The following is an 18,274-nucleotide window of genomic DNA, read 5'->3' as shown; positions in this document are numbered from 1 at the left end:
AGCACATATAAAACACATTGCAATGGCCCTCATTACAACATTGGCGGTAAATCCCGCTTACCGCAGTGCAGAAGACCGCCAACACACCGCTGCGTCAGCGGAATTCCGCTACAGCTATTACGACCCACAGCTCGAAATCTGCCAAAATCCAGACACCCACACAAGTCCGCCACACCAAAGGTCAATGATAAACTGGCGATAACAAAACCTCCACCGTCACGCCAACAGGAATATGCCCACACTATCACGACCCACGCAGCAGTCTTTCAACCGCGGTATTCCATTGGCGGTACACACCGCCGAACTCAAAATACACACACATTTACAAAACACAACCACATTGGACAATTCAAAATACACACACCTGATACACATACACACACCACTCCCACACATCCAATCCAATATAAAACACACACCCACATCACCCACAAACCCTTACTACCAAAATTGCGAAAGAAGGCCAGAGAGAGGCACCACCAGAAACAACACTAGCATCCACAGACACACAACATCATCACTCACACAACATCCACGTACCTCAGACAACACACACAAACACATCCCCTCACACATCACGACACACACCACCCCACACATCACCCACACCACATCATGGCACCACAATGACACCCCAGGTTCTCAGAGGAGGAGCTCAGGGTCATGGTGGAGGAAATCGTTCGGGTAGAGCCACAGCTATTCGGATCACAGGTGCAGCACACCTCCATTGCTAGGAAGATGGAGCTATGGCGCAGAATCGTCGACAGGGTCAATGCAGTGGGACAGCATCCAAGAACATCGGATGACATCAGGAAGAGGTGGAACGACCTACGGGGGAAGGTGCGTTCCGTTCTCTCAAGACACCAGATTGCAGTACAGAGGACTGGCGGTGGACCCCACCTCCTCCCCCACAACTAACAACATGGGAGGAGCAAGTCTTGGCAATACTGCATTCTGAGGGCCTCGCAGGAGTAGCAGGAGGAATGGACTCTGGTAAGCCAACTCTTAACTACTATATCCCCCACTCTACCTGCATGCCATCACATACCCCCACCCTCACCCTTACCCCCATCACTCCAACACCTCACATATGTCCCACTATCAAAAACCACCCATCCCAACACCAAGCCCTGCATGCAACACCAAAGCATGGACACCCATCACCAAAGTATGTCCACTACAGATACCCACACAGACCCCAAACCAAATATCACATAAGGACCTAGACATGAATGCAAGCACTGGAGTACAGGATCACTCACCCATTGCACACGATAGCACACACAGATGCAATATTCATGCCTTTACACCCCTACAGGACCCCTACCCAACGTCACCGGACAGGAGGTTCCAGACATATCCACTCCCCCCAGAGAAGAGGCCCACAGTGATGACAGCAGCTCTGTACAACTGGATCAAGATGACCAGCCCGGCCCATCTGGGACATCGGGACAGTCGGTTCCCCTGACACTGGCACAAGCCACCACAGAGCCTCCCCCCTCTGGAAACACCAGCACAGCACCCACCCAGCGGGCCCATCCCTCTGTCCCGGGACTTGTCAAGCAGCAGTGTGTCCACCACTACAGGGAACCCAGGCAAACCCACCACCCCAAGAAAATCAGGGACCTGGGGGCAGTGGGCACACAGTTCAGGGGACAGAGGCACAGGAAAACAGGGGAACTGGGAGGACTGTTGTGCGACAGGGGGAGGACAGGCCCAGGGAACCCACTCTCCACGAGGCCCTCTCCAACATCATGAGAGCGTACCATCATTCCAGGAGACGATGGCAACGGTACTGGCCAACTTTCAGGAGACCCAGCGGCTGCAGAAGGAACACTATCTGGGGATCAGGGAGGAACTCAAGTCCATCAACACTACCCTGGTCACCATTGTAGGGGTGCTGCAGGACTTTGTCAACACCAGGAGGGACACTGTGGCACAACAAGGTGCCCCTGACACTAGCCTGGATGATGAACAGCCCAACATTTCCGCCTGCACTAGTGGACAGGAGGCACCGCCACAGGACCACGACACCAGCACCCCACTCCCTGCAGATGGAGAGCCACCCGGCAAACGGTCCCTGAGATCCAGGAACAAGACAGAGAGCATTGCCAAGACCCCCGCCAGGAAATGAGACCCCCCTGAATGTCATGCTTCTGTCCCACTTTGTCACCCTGTCCATCCTTAAACTGCCCTAGCTCCACTTCCTATGCCCCTTTGGACAATGCACCTGTTAGACAAATAGACTGGACTCTGCCATGGACATTCCTCCACCATCACCCCTGACCATTTTACAACCCCCTCCACTTATTTGCACAAAAATAAACACACATCAATCACAAAACAATCTGGAGTCAGTCTGTGCTTTCACAAATGTGTATTTATAATAACTATGGAATATAGCAATGCCAATTTGTTTGTCAACATACCGATGTAACACAGCTCTAGTCCATGAGGAAATATAGCAGAGGTCACACAGTGGGACCCACATCTGTGAAATGGAAAGGCAAAGTGACAAGTCAGGGTCCATACACTGGGTGAAAGTGACAGACTTATGATAGTTCAAACAATTGTATGAGATGTGTGAGGCAGTGATATCTTCTTGCCTGTGTCTCACTGGAAGTATTGCTGGATAACATTGTTTCTGTTGTCGATATCCTCTTCTTCTGCCTCCTCTTCTTCACTGTCCACAGGCTCCACAGCTGCCACAAGACCTCCAGCTGGACCATCTTCCTGCAGAAAAGGCACCTGGCGTTGCAAAGCCAGGATGTGCAGCATACAGCAGGCCACAATGATCTGGCACACCTTCTTTGGTGAGTAGTAGAGAGAACCACCTGTCATATGGAGGCACCAGAACCTGGCCTTCAGGAGGCCGAAGGTTCTTTCTATAATCCTCCTAGTACACCCATGTGCCTCATTCTAGCGTTCCTCTGCCCTTGTACTGGGATTTCTCACTGGGGTCAGTAGCCATGACATGTTGGGGTACCCAGAGTCACCTGCAAATGTCGAGGGACAACTGTTATACACACACTAACTCGTAGGGACAACCCCAGACCCAGACAACTATTCTCAGGGTATAGGGTCCTTGTCCTCACCTATTAGCCACACATGGTGCCTCTGGAGTTGCCCCATCTCATAAGGGATGCTGCTATTCCCTCAGAATGTAAGCGTCATGCACTGAGCCAGGAAACTTGGCATTCACATGGGAGATGTACTGGTCGGCCAAACACACCATCTGCACATTCATTGAATGGTAGCCCTTCCTGTTTCTGTACACCTGTTCACTCCTGCGGGGGGTACCAAGGCCACATGTGTCCCATCAATGGCACCTATGATGTTGGGGATATGTCCCAGGGCATACAAGTCACCTTTCACTGTAGGCAAATCCTCAACCTGAGGTAAAACTGTGTAGCTGCGCATGTGTTTCAGCAGGGCAGACAACACACTAGACCACACGTTAGAGAACATTGTCTGGGACATCCTTGATGCAATGGCCACTGTTGTTTGAAAAGACCCACTTGCCAGGAAATGGAGTACTGACAGGAACTGCACTAGAGGGGCGATCCCTGTGGGATGGCGGGTAGCTGACATCAGGTCTGGCTCCAACTGGGCACACAGTTCATGGATTGTTGCACGTCTGTAGGTGACTATTATGTGTCTCTCTTCCATTGTCGACAGGTCCACCAGCAGTCTGTACACTGGAGGATGCCACCATCTCATCACCTGCCCCAGCGGACGTGCCCTATGGACGAGAACAGCGAGCAGAGAGTGTCATTATCACACATTTATTAATCCGCAATGTGCCTGTTACTGTGTGTATACAAGGCCTACATAGGTGTGACGCAGTTATTATTCTTGCCATGTGGCCCCCTGAAATGGCCGCTGCCTGACCTGTAAGGTGGGACAAGGGGGTATGAGGTAACTGCGCTGGCGTTCTACACCATCGCAGTAGGCGGTCAAAGACTGCGGCGCAATCCTGCATTGGTTAACATTGGACCCTATGGGTCTGAAGAGCCAATGACGATGTACGCCGGCGGTGACGGTACCCACGGCCGCGGACGTGACCGCCATTTTCTCTTTGTTCACTCACTTGATACCTGACCTTCAACAGGAGAGGACCTACACTGCAAGTGCGGCTGTGACCTCAGTCTGGAATCCACGATGGCTCATGTGTCTGGCGAAAGGGCCCCTGCCTTCACTGCGGAGGAGTTGGAGAAGTTAGTGGATGGGGTCCTCAGTACACGCTACTCTACGGTCCTCCAGACAAACAGGTGAGTACACTGTGAACATGCTGCATGGGCAATGGCTGTTTGGAGTGGTGTGGATGGAAGATACATGGGGGGGACTGGGCCCTGCATGAGCGGACAGTGAGTGTCTGTGCATCAGGGCAAGGGTGGGAACGTGGGCCAATGACTATGACGGTCTGGACGGTGAAAGATTTACCTTTTCCCCTGTACTATTCCTGTAGGTCAGCGCCCACCAGAAGAAGGATATTTGGCGTGCCATCGCCAAGGAAGTCCGGACCCTGGGGGTCCACCACAGTCGGAGCACACACTGCCGGAAAAGATGGGAGAACATTCGCCTCTGGAGCAAGAAGATGGCGGAGGCCCAGCTGGGGATGGCCTCCCAACGTGGGAGGGGTGCCCGTCGCACCATGACCCCCCTTATGTTCCTGATACTGGCGGTGGCGTATCCGGAGTTGGATGGGCACTTGAGGGGATCACAGAAGCCACAAGGGGGTGAGTACAGACACATTCATCTGACCCTGCACACATTACGAGGTGTCTGGGTGGGGGAGGTGGGCAGTGGGTTCCCCTAGGCCAGGGCGAAGTTTGTAGGCAAGGTCCATTGTGAGTCAGGCTATGTGGTACCCCAGTGGTAATAGACATCTACACCTAGTCAGGCTCCTGTGACTTCCATGTGTGCAGAAATCTGGCATAGGCCTTGTACCCCATGGCCTTGTGAATAATCTAGGAACTGTTAGTGCATCGCGTACTGCTGAGTTCTGCTGTGTCTGTAGTGTCTGCCAACGGTAGTGGTATTGCATGCACTGAGCATGTCTTTCTTCTGTCTTTCCCCCCCCTTTTTGTGGTCTCCCTGTTCTTGTGCGCAATAGCATCATCTGGCAGAGGAGCAGTGGCACCAGAGCAGGAGGGAGCTGCATCCCACTTGGCCCTGGAGGGTGAAACAACGGAGTCTGAAGCCACCAGTGGGACGGAGGGTGAGGGGAGCTCCACAGCGGGGACAGGAGGTGACAGCAACAACAGCGACTCCTCCACTTATGGGAGCTCCCTTGCGGTGGTGGGCTTCCTCTGTGCCCCCCGCATCCACTGGTACAGCCACAACCCCCCCCACCAGCACTGCCCTCCCAGCAGCCCATCAGCGTGTGTCCTGTGCCCGCTCACCCAGGAGGGTGGGCATCTCCTTTGCTCCAGGCACCTCAGGCCCTGCCCCAGTCAGCCCTGTTGCCCTCAGTGAGGAGGCTATTGACCTCCTGAAATTCCTCACAGTCTACCATTCTGAATGCCATCCAGGGTGTTGAGAGGCATTTGCAACAAACAAACGCATACCTGGAGGGCATTCATTTTGGCCAGGCGGCCCAACAGAGAGCATTTCATGCTCTGGCTTCAGCACTGATGGCAGCCATTATCCCTGTGTCCAGCCTCCCCCCTCCAACTTCCTCCACCCAGACCCAATCCCCTGTACCTCAGCCTATCCCAAGCACACCATCAGACCAGCATGCACACACCTCAACACACAAAAGTGGCTCAGGCAAACATAAGCACCACACATCCCACAGGCACTCACACAAGCATCATACCCATGCAGACATACCAACATCCACTGCCTGCACTGTCCCCCTCCTCCACGTCTCCCTCCACCCTCCCTCCCAGTCTCGTCTCCGCTCACACCTGCATGCACTACATCTTCAGCCACTTCCTCCATCACCAGCACGCCCATCACCACACACCACTCACGTACACTCACCACCCCACTACCATTCACACATCCCCTGTGTCCTCTACCAGTGTGTCTGTGAGCCCTCCTCCCAAACTACACAAACGCAGGCACACACCCACCCAACAGCCATCCACCTTACAACAGCCTCCAGCCCATGCACCCTCACCCAAATTCAGCAGACGTGCACCTCCTACAACCACTACCTCTTCCTCCACTCCCAAACCCCCTCCATCTACCCGTCTCAGTGTGTCTAAAAAACTTTTCCTGGCTAATATTGACCTCTTCCCTACACCTCCCCCCCGCCCGTTCCCTAGGGCCAGGCTTTCCAGGTCCCAACCCAGCACCTCAGCCACCACATCACCAGGCACAGTGGGGCCAGCAACTGCGGGCTATTGGAGTGTGACAACCATCAGGGCTGACAGTGTGCTTCGGAGCGAAGGCAAGGACATTCCGCCACTTGCAAAACTTTAAACGTTGCCCACATCCTGGAGGGAGAAGCTGAAAACACCTGCCACCAAGGGCTCAGGGAAACCGAAGGGGGATAGTGGCAAGACAGCAGCGCCACCATCCAAGGTGGGGAAGGGCCAGAAACTGAAGGGCAGGTCAGGAGAGGGCATGGTGGCACCGACTGAGGGACTAGTGTGACACCTTCTGTCCATGTCAATGCCAACCTGCACCGCCATCTGCACCGCCACAGAGCCCGCCACCAGCACAGCTGTCATTGAGCCCGCCACCAGCACCGCAGTCACTGAGCCTGCCGCCAGCACCGCCGCCACAGAGCCCGCCGCCAGCACCGCTCCCACAGAGCACGCCGCAAACACCGCTGCCACAGAGCCCGCCGCCAGCACCGCTCACAAAGAGCCCGCAGCAAGCCCCACTCCCACAGAGCCCGCCGCCAGCACCACTCCCACAGAGCCCGCCCCAGCACCGCTGCCACAGAGCATGCCGCAAGCACTGGCGCGACTGACACCGCCGCAAGCACCGCCAGCGGCCCCGTGACATCCTGAGCCAGTGGCACCACCGCAGACATGGCTGCCATCCCCAGTGGTCAGTCGCCCGAGGCTGGTGGTGAGTTCCAGGAGCCTGGGCAGCTTCAATGATGCATCACTTTAGGTGGAGAGATACAGCCATTACCTCTGTCCTTGGCAGGATGAAGCACTCTGGGCACAAAGCCCCCTCCAGAACCAGTGGAGAGATACATCCACTACCTCTGGCCTTGGCAGGATGAAGCACTCTGGGCACAAAGCCCCCTCCAGAACCAGTGGAGAAAGACATCCACTACCTCTGTTCTTGGCAGGATGAAGCACTCTGGGCACAAAGCCCCCTCCAGAACCAGTGGAACGATACATCCACTACCTCTGTCCTTGGCAGGATGAAGCACTCTGGGCACAAAGCCCCCTCCAGAACCAGTGGAGAGATACATTCACTACCTCTGTCCTTGGCAGGATGAAGCACTCTGGGCACAAAGCCCCCTACAGAACCAGTAGAGAGATACATCCATTTGAGAGACTGTGGCTTTGCACTCCCCAGGATAAAGCAGTGGGCAACCCACCCACTGAAAAGACTTAAGAGACTGTCGCTTTGCACTCCCCAGGATAAAGCAGTGGGCAAACCACCCACTGGAAAGACTTGAGAGACTGTGGCTTTGCACTCCCCAAGATAAAGCAGTGGGAAAACCACCCACTGGAGAGACTTGATAGACTGTAGCTTTGCACTCCCCAGGATAAAGCAGTGGGCAAACCACCCACTGGAGAGACTTGAGAGACTGTGGCTTTGCACTCCCCAGGATAAAGCAGTGGGCAAACCACCCACTGGAAAGACTTGAGAGACTGTGGCCAGGAGATCCTTCTATTAAATAAAAGTCAAATTAAAGTGAACAAGGCTGTTTCCAACATTGCAAAAAGTGTTTGCCTGGCCCAGGTCAGGCTGGAATTTGGCCTAAAAAACTCAGGTCTTCCAGTGTAAGGGAGCCTTTATTAAAACATACTAGAGGCTACGGTCCACAGAGACTACCTCCATTAATTATTCCTGCTGGCAAGAAGTGCAGGATCAACAAACCAGCAATAGAAAAGGAACATGGGGAAGCTACCTAAATCAAGTCATTCAAGGCTTGGTCATGGAAGAAGCATGGAAGTGTAGCATAGAGAAGTCTGCATTTAACAGATTAGTTAACATATCTGTTCACTCCTTATTGCTCATCACAGACAAGGTCTCTTTGGCTAACAGATGGCACGCGTAGGCAGTTCTGGGGTCGTATTTGACTCTGTACCCACAAGGATATCTCACAGAAAATGCTATCTATGTAAGACATCAGTTCTTGTTATATTGAATGGGGTTCTTCAATGCCAAAGACGCAGGATCCTCTTGGACAAAAGCAGTATCCCGGCCAATGTTTCCATTTATGTGGCCATAACAGAGAAACTTTGTTGCATGCCCTCTGTACCTTCCCGTCTCTGGGCCTGGAAAATGAAAATCTGTTTAAACAGCATTTTTTACTTCATAATGTCCGTTCTTGCAGACTGGCTGTAATAAGTTGGCTCATTGGCGAGTCAATTCCATACTGTTGTAGGGAAGTGAAGAGTTTAAGGCTGTTTCATAAGAAGCTGGCTATGGCTGACTCAGTGTAATTGTCTGAGTAGCAGTAACCAGAATGCAGAGTGCCCTGGTCAAAGATTTGTCCTTAGTTCTTACTTTTGCATTATGAAAATGACAGGCTGTGTTTTAGGCATTATCACCCTCTCATGAAATCAAACTTTTAAAACGTATTTATGATCTTGCATATGATTGTTTTTTATCTGAGTATGAATATGAAGATGTATCATCAGCTGTACTAGACTTGGGTCCTTAATTAGTCTTTGACATAATTTCTGCCCCCACTGTATTCATGTATTTTTAGGTCTTAACTTTTTAGAGTTGAGTGCACAAGCACTATATCCCTGTTGTAATCTTTCTTTGCGCTTTTAACCACACCAATGTCACGCCTGTCACTTTCACTGGTTTGTGGGCTTGCCATTTTAAAATACGCTTGATTTCATTAGTGAAAGGCATGCATACGTCATGCCTTTTTTGGCGTTTAGCCCTCCTAGAGTGTACCGGCCAACTACTGAAAACATACGAGACTCCAAGTTTTCAGTATGGTTACCGGACTACTTTATCTTTTTATTTTCCAAGCAGCAAAATCATGCTGCGTTTTACATAACACTATTGTGCAAATTTTTTTTCTTTCAATTTGTATGGAAAAAAAAGTCCAGTTAGGAGTTTACAATGCTAATAGTACTAACTCGATCAAATGCGAGACCCTTTGCATTGCAAATGCTTGTAGACTTTTGTAGTGGGTTCATCCGTCCACTATTGCTGTTTTAGTATGCCCTATATTGCAATGGTTTCTATTAATCAAGCAATGAAGATTATCTATATATCTTTGTGCCCCCATATTCTAGCACACTGTTAGGGCACCTGTAGAGGGAGCTTTGTAGGGGAGGGCCAGGTTGGTCAAAGGTAATCCCTATTTTGTGGGACTGATAGTCACAAAAAAAGGTATGGTGTTGTCTGTCATACCCAAAAGAAAGGCAAAGTTGCCCTTGCAGAGATGCTGATAGAGCTGTAGATGTTATTCTGCCAGTGCAGCAGGCCAACTAGTAGAATTCTAAAAGGCTCCTTGAGGGTAGTTGCAAACGTGTGATGGACTGCAGGATACACTATAGGGCCCAGGCTCACCTACAGAGAAATACAAAGCAACTAGTGAAGAGGCAAGGTTGAAACTGGTGCTGGTGCATCAAGAGAGGGCACTTGCTGTTGCAATCTGTCACTGTATACCCGATTGCTAATCTGCTTCCTCGTATCTTCTTATCACTTTTCATTCATTCCAGTGTCTCCTATGCACTAATAGCCCAGTCTTTGGGCCTCATTCTGACCCTGGCGAGGCCGGCTGAAGCACCGCCAACAGGCTGGCGGTGCTTCAGTTAGTATTCCGACCGCGGCGTCGCCCAGCCGGGTCCGGCGGTTTCCCGCCGGATTTCCCCCGGCTGGGGGAATCCTCCATGGCGGCACTGCTTGCAGAGCCGCCATGGGGATTCCGACCCCCTTCCCGCCAGCCTGTTTCTGGCGGTTTTCACCGCCAGAAACAGGATGGCGGGAACGGGTGTCATGGGGCCCCCTAACAGGGCCCCATACAGATTTTCACTGTCTGCTTAGCAGACAGTGAAAATCGCGACGGGTGCAACTGCACCCCTGCAACTCCGCTGGCTCCATTCGGAGCCGGCTTCCTCGTTGCAGGGCCTTTCCCGCTGGGCCGGCGGGCGCTCTTTTGGCGGTTGCCCGCCGGCACAGCGGGAAAGCCAGAATGGCATCCGCGGTCACCTGACCGCGGAGCGGCCATTTGGCGGTTCCCGTTTGGCTGGCGGCGCCCGCCGCCAGCCAAACTTGGAATGAGGCCCTTTATCTCTCCACAGATGCCTACGGCATTTTGAAGCATCGTCTTTTATTCTGCATATGAAGTGTTGGACTTGGCCCTTCCTGCAGGCAATCCCCAAACTTTTATGCTTTACCCTCCTTTCGGAACCCATTTTTGTTGGCTTTTAGGGCTCTGCACATTTTATTTCTGTTAGTGCTGAAGTCCTTAAAACATGATAACATTGGAGTGCACCCAACTGGCACATTTAATTTACTTGTAAGTGCGTAGTAAAGTGACTTTTCTGAATCTTAAAATGTGGTTAGATATTATAACCAATTTTGTATTTGAAAGGGGTATGTTTTTCGGCATCCTTTCTGAATACTATTTCGGTATTGTATAAACAATTGTATGGACATGAATTCACGTCACAAACCACTGAAAATGTACTGACTGCCAAGTTGAAGTAGTAACTCATTTACAATAGGGAAGGGGTTCCATAGGGACCTTTACTCTTTGCATATTGGGTGACAGCTTCAGGGACAGTAGCCAACGCTCACTGAAGTTTTCCAAAATTGAAAATATTTTTTATGAAAAGAAACTTCTTTTTAAGGAAGGAAATCACTCTGCTTTAAAAATGTCTGTTTTGAAATGGGAAGAGAGGAATTGTGGGCTGCTGTCCCTTGCAGGCAGCCATCCATGTCTGCATCCAATTCGAAGTATTCTGAATTTGCAACCTACCCAGATAATATTCATTTTAGCAGGTCCACCTGTTACCCCCACCGAATTGCTATTTATGAACTAACCTCTTAGTCCATAGGTGTGCTTCTCAAATAGTTTGTAGTCGCAAAAGATACAAATTGTGACAACTTTTTGCAGCCACGCTGCTGGTACTCATGGCCTAAAGATCTTATAGTTGCTTGCTATCAGAGCAGTACCTCTTTTCTTTGCCATTCCAATGCATTATTTACGCATTTACGTTTTCTAAGCACTTTTACTAAAACTTTAAAACTATTAAGCACTTGTATGTCTTTGAAGCATACTTAAACTTAATACATTTCTCATGGATCGTGCTGAGTTTTGAAGAACCTCTAATTGCACTTGTCAAATACTTTTCACCTTCTTTCCCTCTTGGGCACACAATGGCTTGTAGAATTATGTTCAAAGAACATCTGATTGAAACCCTGAACCATTTTGAAAGACTGTTAGAATATTGCCCCCGGCGTTATGGTTTTGGAGATGGGTCCAGTGCTTCAAATCAGAACAAATATTTGCAAGAAATGGATTAAACGCATATTCTCACTGAATTCCTGTTGCACTGTCAGTCTATGCTACACTGCTTGTTACAGTGCCATTTCAATGCTTTTTTTCTATAAACCTAAATAAACTGGTATTGTGACCAAATTGAAGTTCTTTCTGTGTCTACATTTATATCTGTTAACATAGACTTTAACTTCGCATGCACTGTCACTGATGAGTCTCGATGTTGAAAGAAATTGTAAATATGCTAGAATATATGCACATTGAGAGAGGAGTGAAATGGAATAAACTTTTATTCAAGTTGTGAGACATCTTGAACCAGATGGACATATTGTCTGTGATATTTCACATTTAACCTTCGAATAACCCTTTCTCTTCTTCCAGAGACAAATTGCTTGGGGACATAAAGCGCTTTCTGCAGCCAGGTGATCTTCTCAACAAAGTGGTGTTTGACATAGATAGTCCAAGGTATGTCTAAAAAATTAAAACATTTGTTGTCTTTTCAATTAGAGAATAAGCCATGGTGTATCGTACCTTTAACTATTTTCTGTTGCAATAATGGATTTTGAAATGAATACTTTGCTAGAAAGTAGATTTTGAAATCTGAAGATATAAAGGATATGTTTGACATTTGGATTGCAATAGATTTATCTGGTTAATTATGACTGTAAAATAAATAAAACATGATTAGAAGAGTTGGGTTTGGAAATGGCCCTTTATGCAGGGTCACCCCCAGAAGTTTTGCATTCCTTCTTCTCTTTTTCTGAACCTGTTTTTGTTGGCTTTAAGACTCTGAGCACATTTCACTGATGACCAGTACTAAAGTGCATGTGCTCTGTGTTTAAAACATGGTAACATTGACTTCTTCATGATTGGCATATTTGATTTACTAGTAAGTCCCTTGTAAAGAGCAATATGTGTGCCCAGGGACTGTAAGTCAAATGCTACTAGTGGGCCTGCAGCACTGGTTGCGCCACCCAGTATGGAAGCCTTTCAACCACGTTTCAGGCCTTCCAGTACAGAGCCTGGTTGTGCAGTTTCAACTGCCATTTCGACCTGGCAAGTGTGCCCACTTGCCAGGCCCAGATCTGCCTTTTTATAACATGTAACTCACCCATAAGTAGGCCCTGGTTAGCGCCAAGGGCAGTGTATTTTTAAAAGGTTGGACATGTACTTTTGAATTTCACATGTCCAGGTAGTTACAAAACTCTCCAATTTAGTTTTCACTATTGCAAGAACTATCTCTCCCATAGGCTGATAGGGTGATTGCCTTAAACATCTTCTATGTGTAATTTCCATTTCGGAAAAGATAGATACATGGAGTTTGGTGTCTCTGAGCTCATAATTTAAAAATTCATATTTTGTTAATGTTAATTTTTAAATTGTAGGTCTTGAAATGCTACTTTTAGAAAACTGGCATTTTCTTACTTTACCCAACCTATGCCTTAGCCTGCCTCCAATCTATGTGTGGTCTGTGTAATGTTAGGTGACAGCTACCTTTGTGCATTCCATCCAGACAGCCATAAATATAGAACACTCAACTGCCCCTTCATACCATCTGCATACTGATGGGTCTTCCTGGGCAGGAAGGGTGGAGGGGCTCTCACTTACACTTAAAAGGTTAGTGGTCTGACCACATACACAGGACTGATGACCCGCCCACAGACCCTCTGACAGACTGGATTGGGCTGAAAGGTAACTAGGGCACTTCAAAACCACTCTTTGAAGTCTAGTCTCTGCCATTTTAAAGGCACATTTGGGTATTTGTACTGGGCCTCTGACATCATATACTTGGAACACTTCTAGACTGAAGACATTCTACCAGGAAGAAGGATCACGGACTGTCAGGAGGAGCTGCCACTTTGCTGTTTACTCTGCTGTGTTGGCCTTCTGCCTGCTACTTCTTGCTTCTTGAGAGTACTGTATCTCTCTCCACATCCTGCAATCTAAAATTTGTCCATGGGCCTGACTGAGCTTGCCTCCTGTTTTCGAAATCTCAGGGACATCAAAGACTTCACCTGCATCTTGCTACCAGCACTTAGGCTCCTCTGCTGTGAGTTCTGCTCTGCCAAGTGGTGCTAAATCCAATCCTGAGCTCCTGGAGGTGAGTTGATTCTGCAACACAAGAACTGAAGGAACAACACCAGCGCATCACTTGGAACCGATGCATCCCGCTGCAGAAACACTGCTTTGCTGCTGCCTCTACCAAAGTCACGGACACCGCTCGCTGACTGCATGCCACAACTACCCCATCTTACAACACAGCCCTGGCTTGCCCGGCACAGCACCAACACATTGAAACCAGTAAGTCCTCTTTGCTTCTAGACATCAACAACATTGCCCGATCAGGAAACAACACATCGCCAGGAATCGCAACGCTTCCCTTCCTCTGGATCAACACATCGTCACCGAGCATTGACACAATAAAGGTACTGTCAGCGTGTCTGCGTACCCCTGTGCTCAGCTTCCATTGCGGTGGGACTGCACTTTGAATTTGCCCCGGGCCAGCAGGACCAGATAGTTTGTGTTGGAGCTATGATCTTCATCTGCATTGTGAGTGAATCTTTAAAAAACCATAACTTGAATTATGCATGTTGTACCTTTGTCATTTAGGTCTAGTTTGACTCCAATAAATAGTGGCTATTTTCCTAAACTGGTATGGAGTCCTTTTGTGGTGTACTCACTGTGTTACTATGTGTGTCCACACATACTTTACACATTGCCTCTTTAGTTTAGCCTAACTGCTCTGTGCCAAGCTGCAAGAGAGTGAGCACAGGTAAACTTTTAGTGTTTATCTTACTTGTCCTGTTAGCTTTGTGGTCCCTACTCGGACAGAGTGCAAAGCTCTACCAACTAGAGTCCCAACCTCTAACATTAGGCAGTGGATAAAAATACATTTTTACATATTGGGCAACCTAAATAACCCCAAAAGTGTGCTGTGTAAGCCCAGAGGGCTGGCTGCTTTACTTTAGCATTGTGGCATGCTACATAACGAGAACAGTATGCTATCAATGTGAAAAATGATCTAAAAGCTGTATTCACTTATTAGATAAAGCTTCCTTTTGAATGAACATGCCTAGCTACAAATGAAAGCATAATTTTATATAATTCCCAGAGAGAATACTAGAACAATAATAGAAAGTTATTTTTCACATAGTTTCAAAAATCTAATTGAATGGTGAAAGATTTTGATCAGTTCTCCTTTTACTTGTACATGCTAAGTTTGCCTGGCCTTCAGAGATTCTCTGGCTCTGACCACAGCAGAAGAGAGAACCCATTTTGGCCCTGACAGAGGGAGCAAAACCTCATTTTTATATGGGAATGGTTAAAGCAAGGAGCCAGAGTGCCCTGACATGGAGGATGAAGGGAATCATTTTTTTCAAGGGAAATTAGGAAGGTTTACAGAATCCAAGAAGTGCATCAAAAGTAGGTGAGGAATCTGTGAGTAAATATGATTGAGTTGTTAGAATTCTCCAGTAACTGACGTGTACAAACAATAAGACCAACACATCACCACCAACTCCACAGAATAATCCTGGACCTTGGAAGAAAACTTGCTGAATAAAGCAGACTTTGATTGATGGTTGGTAAAAGATCTAAGGATTTCTAACTTCTAATAACAACAGGGGACTAGAATTGCTAACTAACTGTAAACCAGTTGACCTCCTTCTTGCCTGGTCCACAGACCCAAAAAGCAGAAGGACTCCCGAATCCAAACAGGTTTAGCTGACCACTGCAGAATCCATGGATTGAAAGAGATCTTGTGCTTAGAGGACTGATCTAAGGTCTGCATAGCTGGAGTGATCAAAAGAACCTTACCCTGCAGTTGGAGAAAAGTAGGAAATTTTCTACACTCTGAAAGAATGATATAAGGTACTGAGGACCCCTCGGGTGGCGGTAACCTTGATGGGCAATGAAGCCAAGTTAATACTGCTCAAAGCTATTGCCCACTTTAAAAACCTATTCAGCAGGACCTCATGGTACAGGTACCTTTGGTAAAGATATATCTCCTCATGAAGCCTTGTCTCGCTACAGCTTCCAGATTGCCATTTTAAAAACCAAATGAGTTACAAGGATGAGGCAGCAAACCTATCCCAGAAGTGGGGTGACCTCAGCAGCTATGAATTGCAGCTTTCTTTAGCTTTTACTTTTTCGGTGCCAAACCTCATATGTTCATTGGAAGCTCAACTATGATATATTCACCATTCAGGGTCCCTCAGTGATTTCATCTTTGGACATTACCACACTGGGAGGTTTTGAGCTTTTAAAATCAGACGAGTTTGGGGATGAGGTTAATCTGTCACAAACGTGATGTACATTCCATCCACTGTACTACAATTCCATAATATCCTTTTGGAAGACGTAATATGGTGAACGGGATATCTGTCACATTAATGAAGGCGTAACCCGTCCACCAAACTCTAAATTAGGCCCTAAGTTTTACTGTAAAACTTTGATCGGTTGAACCCGCTTGGAATATGCAAACTCTGCTTCATTTTCAGTTGGCTGAAATTGTGCGTAGTTCCGAGTCAAATACAAACTAATACCTTATATTGGTGTGCCACAGTTTCTAGGCACATTTGGCCTTATACCTTTCAAAAAATGTATATCTTTTGTTCCCTTAATCCAATGTTGACTGTTTTAGTGTTTTGCTGATTACATCTTTGTTAATGTGTCTAAATAGGTTTGTTCATTTTATTGTGATGTGTTCCTAACTTTAAAATCGTTGGTGCTGTTTGAACTTAACATATATTTCTCTGGGAAAGCCATGCTGCTAGTGCTACAGCTTTAGAGTTTAAGCAGATGCTCTGGAAAAATATCCAGGGTACTAGGAACTGTGTTTTAGCCTAAAGAGATTGTGTTTATAATGTTGACTAGGATACCCTCTTCACCAAGTAATAAACCAATTTCAGACACAGCTTAAATACTAACTAAACCACAAGAAATATTGAGGGAATGTGTTTCTAAAAATCAGTGTATATTTTTCTTCCTTTTCTGTAGAACAATATTGTAGGTTAAAACATGACAAGTAAGAAACAGGTGAATAGTTTTTTGTTAAAATTTTTAAAATTATGCACACATTCTATTGAGCAAATATTTTATTACCCCAAGACTTATATGATGAGGACAACTATAGATGAAACAACATGCTACACACTAATTTACAAAATAAAGTCAGACCTCTGCCACTGCACGTTACAGCCTCACATGGGTGCAAAGTTCTGATAATAAAATTTGTTAAGGATTTCCAGGTGATTGCTTCAAACCTGCTGCAGGAAACGTTTGTGCAATCCATTATCGTGAGACATTATACATACATTTATTTGGAATGATAACTCTGAAAACATCCGTGCAAATTCATTTGCTAGCATTTTTTCTCCACAGGCAAAACATTTTGCCCCCATGGAGAAACCTCTTCCCCTACTCATTAGAGATGATCATCCCTCCTTAACATCTTGGACGGTGTTTAACCCCTACCTCTACCATGAATAAAACCCTGGTCTTTTCAGGGATGACCATCTGTTAGAGACAAGATTATCAATCCTCATCAACATGTCACTATCTGGATGGTCTCACTCTTTTAATCCCACTCCTCTCCCACTCTTCACCTCTGTTTATAGATTTAGGGCCATATTTATACTCCGTTTGCGCCGAATTTGCGTCGTTTTTTTCTACGCAAATTAGACGCAAAACTAACTCCATATTTATACTTTGGCGTTAGACGCGTCTAGCGCCAAAGTTCATGGAGTTAGCGTCATTTTTTGGCGTGAACACCTTCCTTGCGTTAATGATATGCAAGTTAGGCGTTCCCGTCTTAAAAAATGACTCTGATGCATATGTGTCGTATTTATACTCCCGGGCAAAAATAACGCCCAGGAGTGGGCGGGTCTAAAAAACCCGCATTAGCGCCGGATTTTAGCGCCTGGGTAAGGGCTGGGTCAGGGCAGGCGTTAAGGGACCTGTGGGCGTTAGCGCAGTTTTGCGTCAAAAAGTATAAATATGGGCCTTAGTGACACAATTATCACATCAGTACATTCTCTTACAAGTGTAAAACTATCGGTTCACAGGTTTTGAAATAAATAAGAAAGAAAACTAACAGGTTGTGTCTGAAACTTGAAAAGTTGAGAAACAAAGCAAAATCAGTTTACAAGATGTTTTACCTTTCAAATTATTGAATGAATAATTGTATTAAGTGCTCAGATCATCAAAACCTTTACACTGAAATTTAAATGGAGACACACATTACCCGTTAAAAATAGCGCCGCTAAAAGAGCCTCCAGTTCCTAGAATGCAGAGAGTTCCTGCCCTGGGGCTGAGAGGCCATCGCTGCAATACTAATTAAAAAGTGAAATCACCGTCGGTCCTAAAATGCATATATGCCAAAAAAGTGCAAGTCCCATTCAGTTCTGTGGTGTTGTTGTTATAGCACCCTGGCAGGAAGGAGAATCCTATATCTTTGATCTTGAGTGGGTGTATCAGCCAGTGCACACTCCACTCCCTCCAGATATATCACCATTTGGGCGATCAGTTTTTGAATGACAGAGTAGAGGCAACTTAGGGGTGCATGTCTGCATGTGCGGACCCCCAGATGTACCCATAGCAGATGCAGAAGCCTACAGCTATTCCTCAGGGTCCTGATGCATAGGCAGAACATGAGGGGCA

The 18,274-nt window shown here is 47.3% G+C and overlaps 1 protein-coding gene across 1 annotated transcript in view; it reads left to right on the top strand.

The window, feature by feature from the left end:
- The window catches only part of AGBL1 (AGBL carboxypeptidase 1), a 2,739,156-nt gene that overhangs the window by 1,020,544 nt on the left and 1,700,338 nt on the right, over positions 1 to 18,274 (top strand). The window contains exon 12 of the mRNA XM_069221447.1: positions 11,996 to 12,079. Coding sequence (XP_069077548.1) covers positions 11,996 to 12,079 — 84 coding nt within the window. The remainder of the gene's footprint in view (positions 1 to 11,995; positions 12,080 to 18,274) is intronic.

This window comes from Pleurodeles waltl, chromosome 3_1 (genome assembly GCF_031143425.1).
Source record: "Pleurodeles waltl isolate 20211129_DDA chromosome 3_1, aPleWal1.hap1.20221129, whole genome shotgun sequence".
Taxonomy (NCBI): domain Eukaryota; kingdom Metazoa; phylum Chordata; class Amphibia; order Caudata; family Salamandridae; genus Pleurodeles; species Pleurodeles waltl.
Note: the sequence above shows the minus strand (reverse complement) of the source record. Positions and strands in the feature narration are given on the sequence as shown.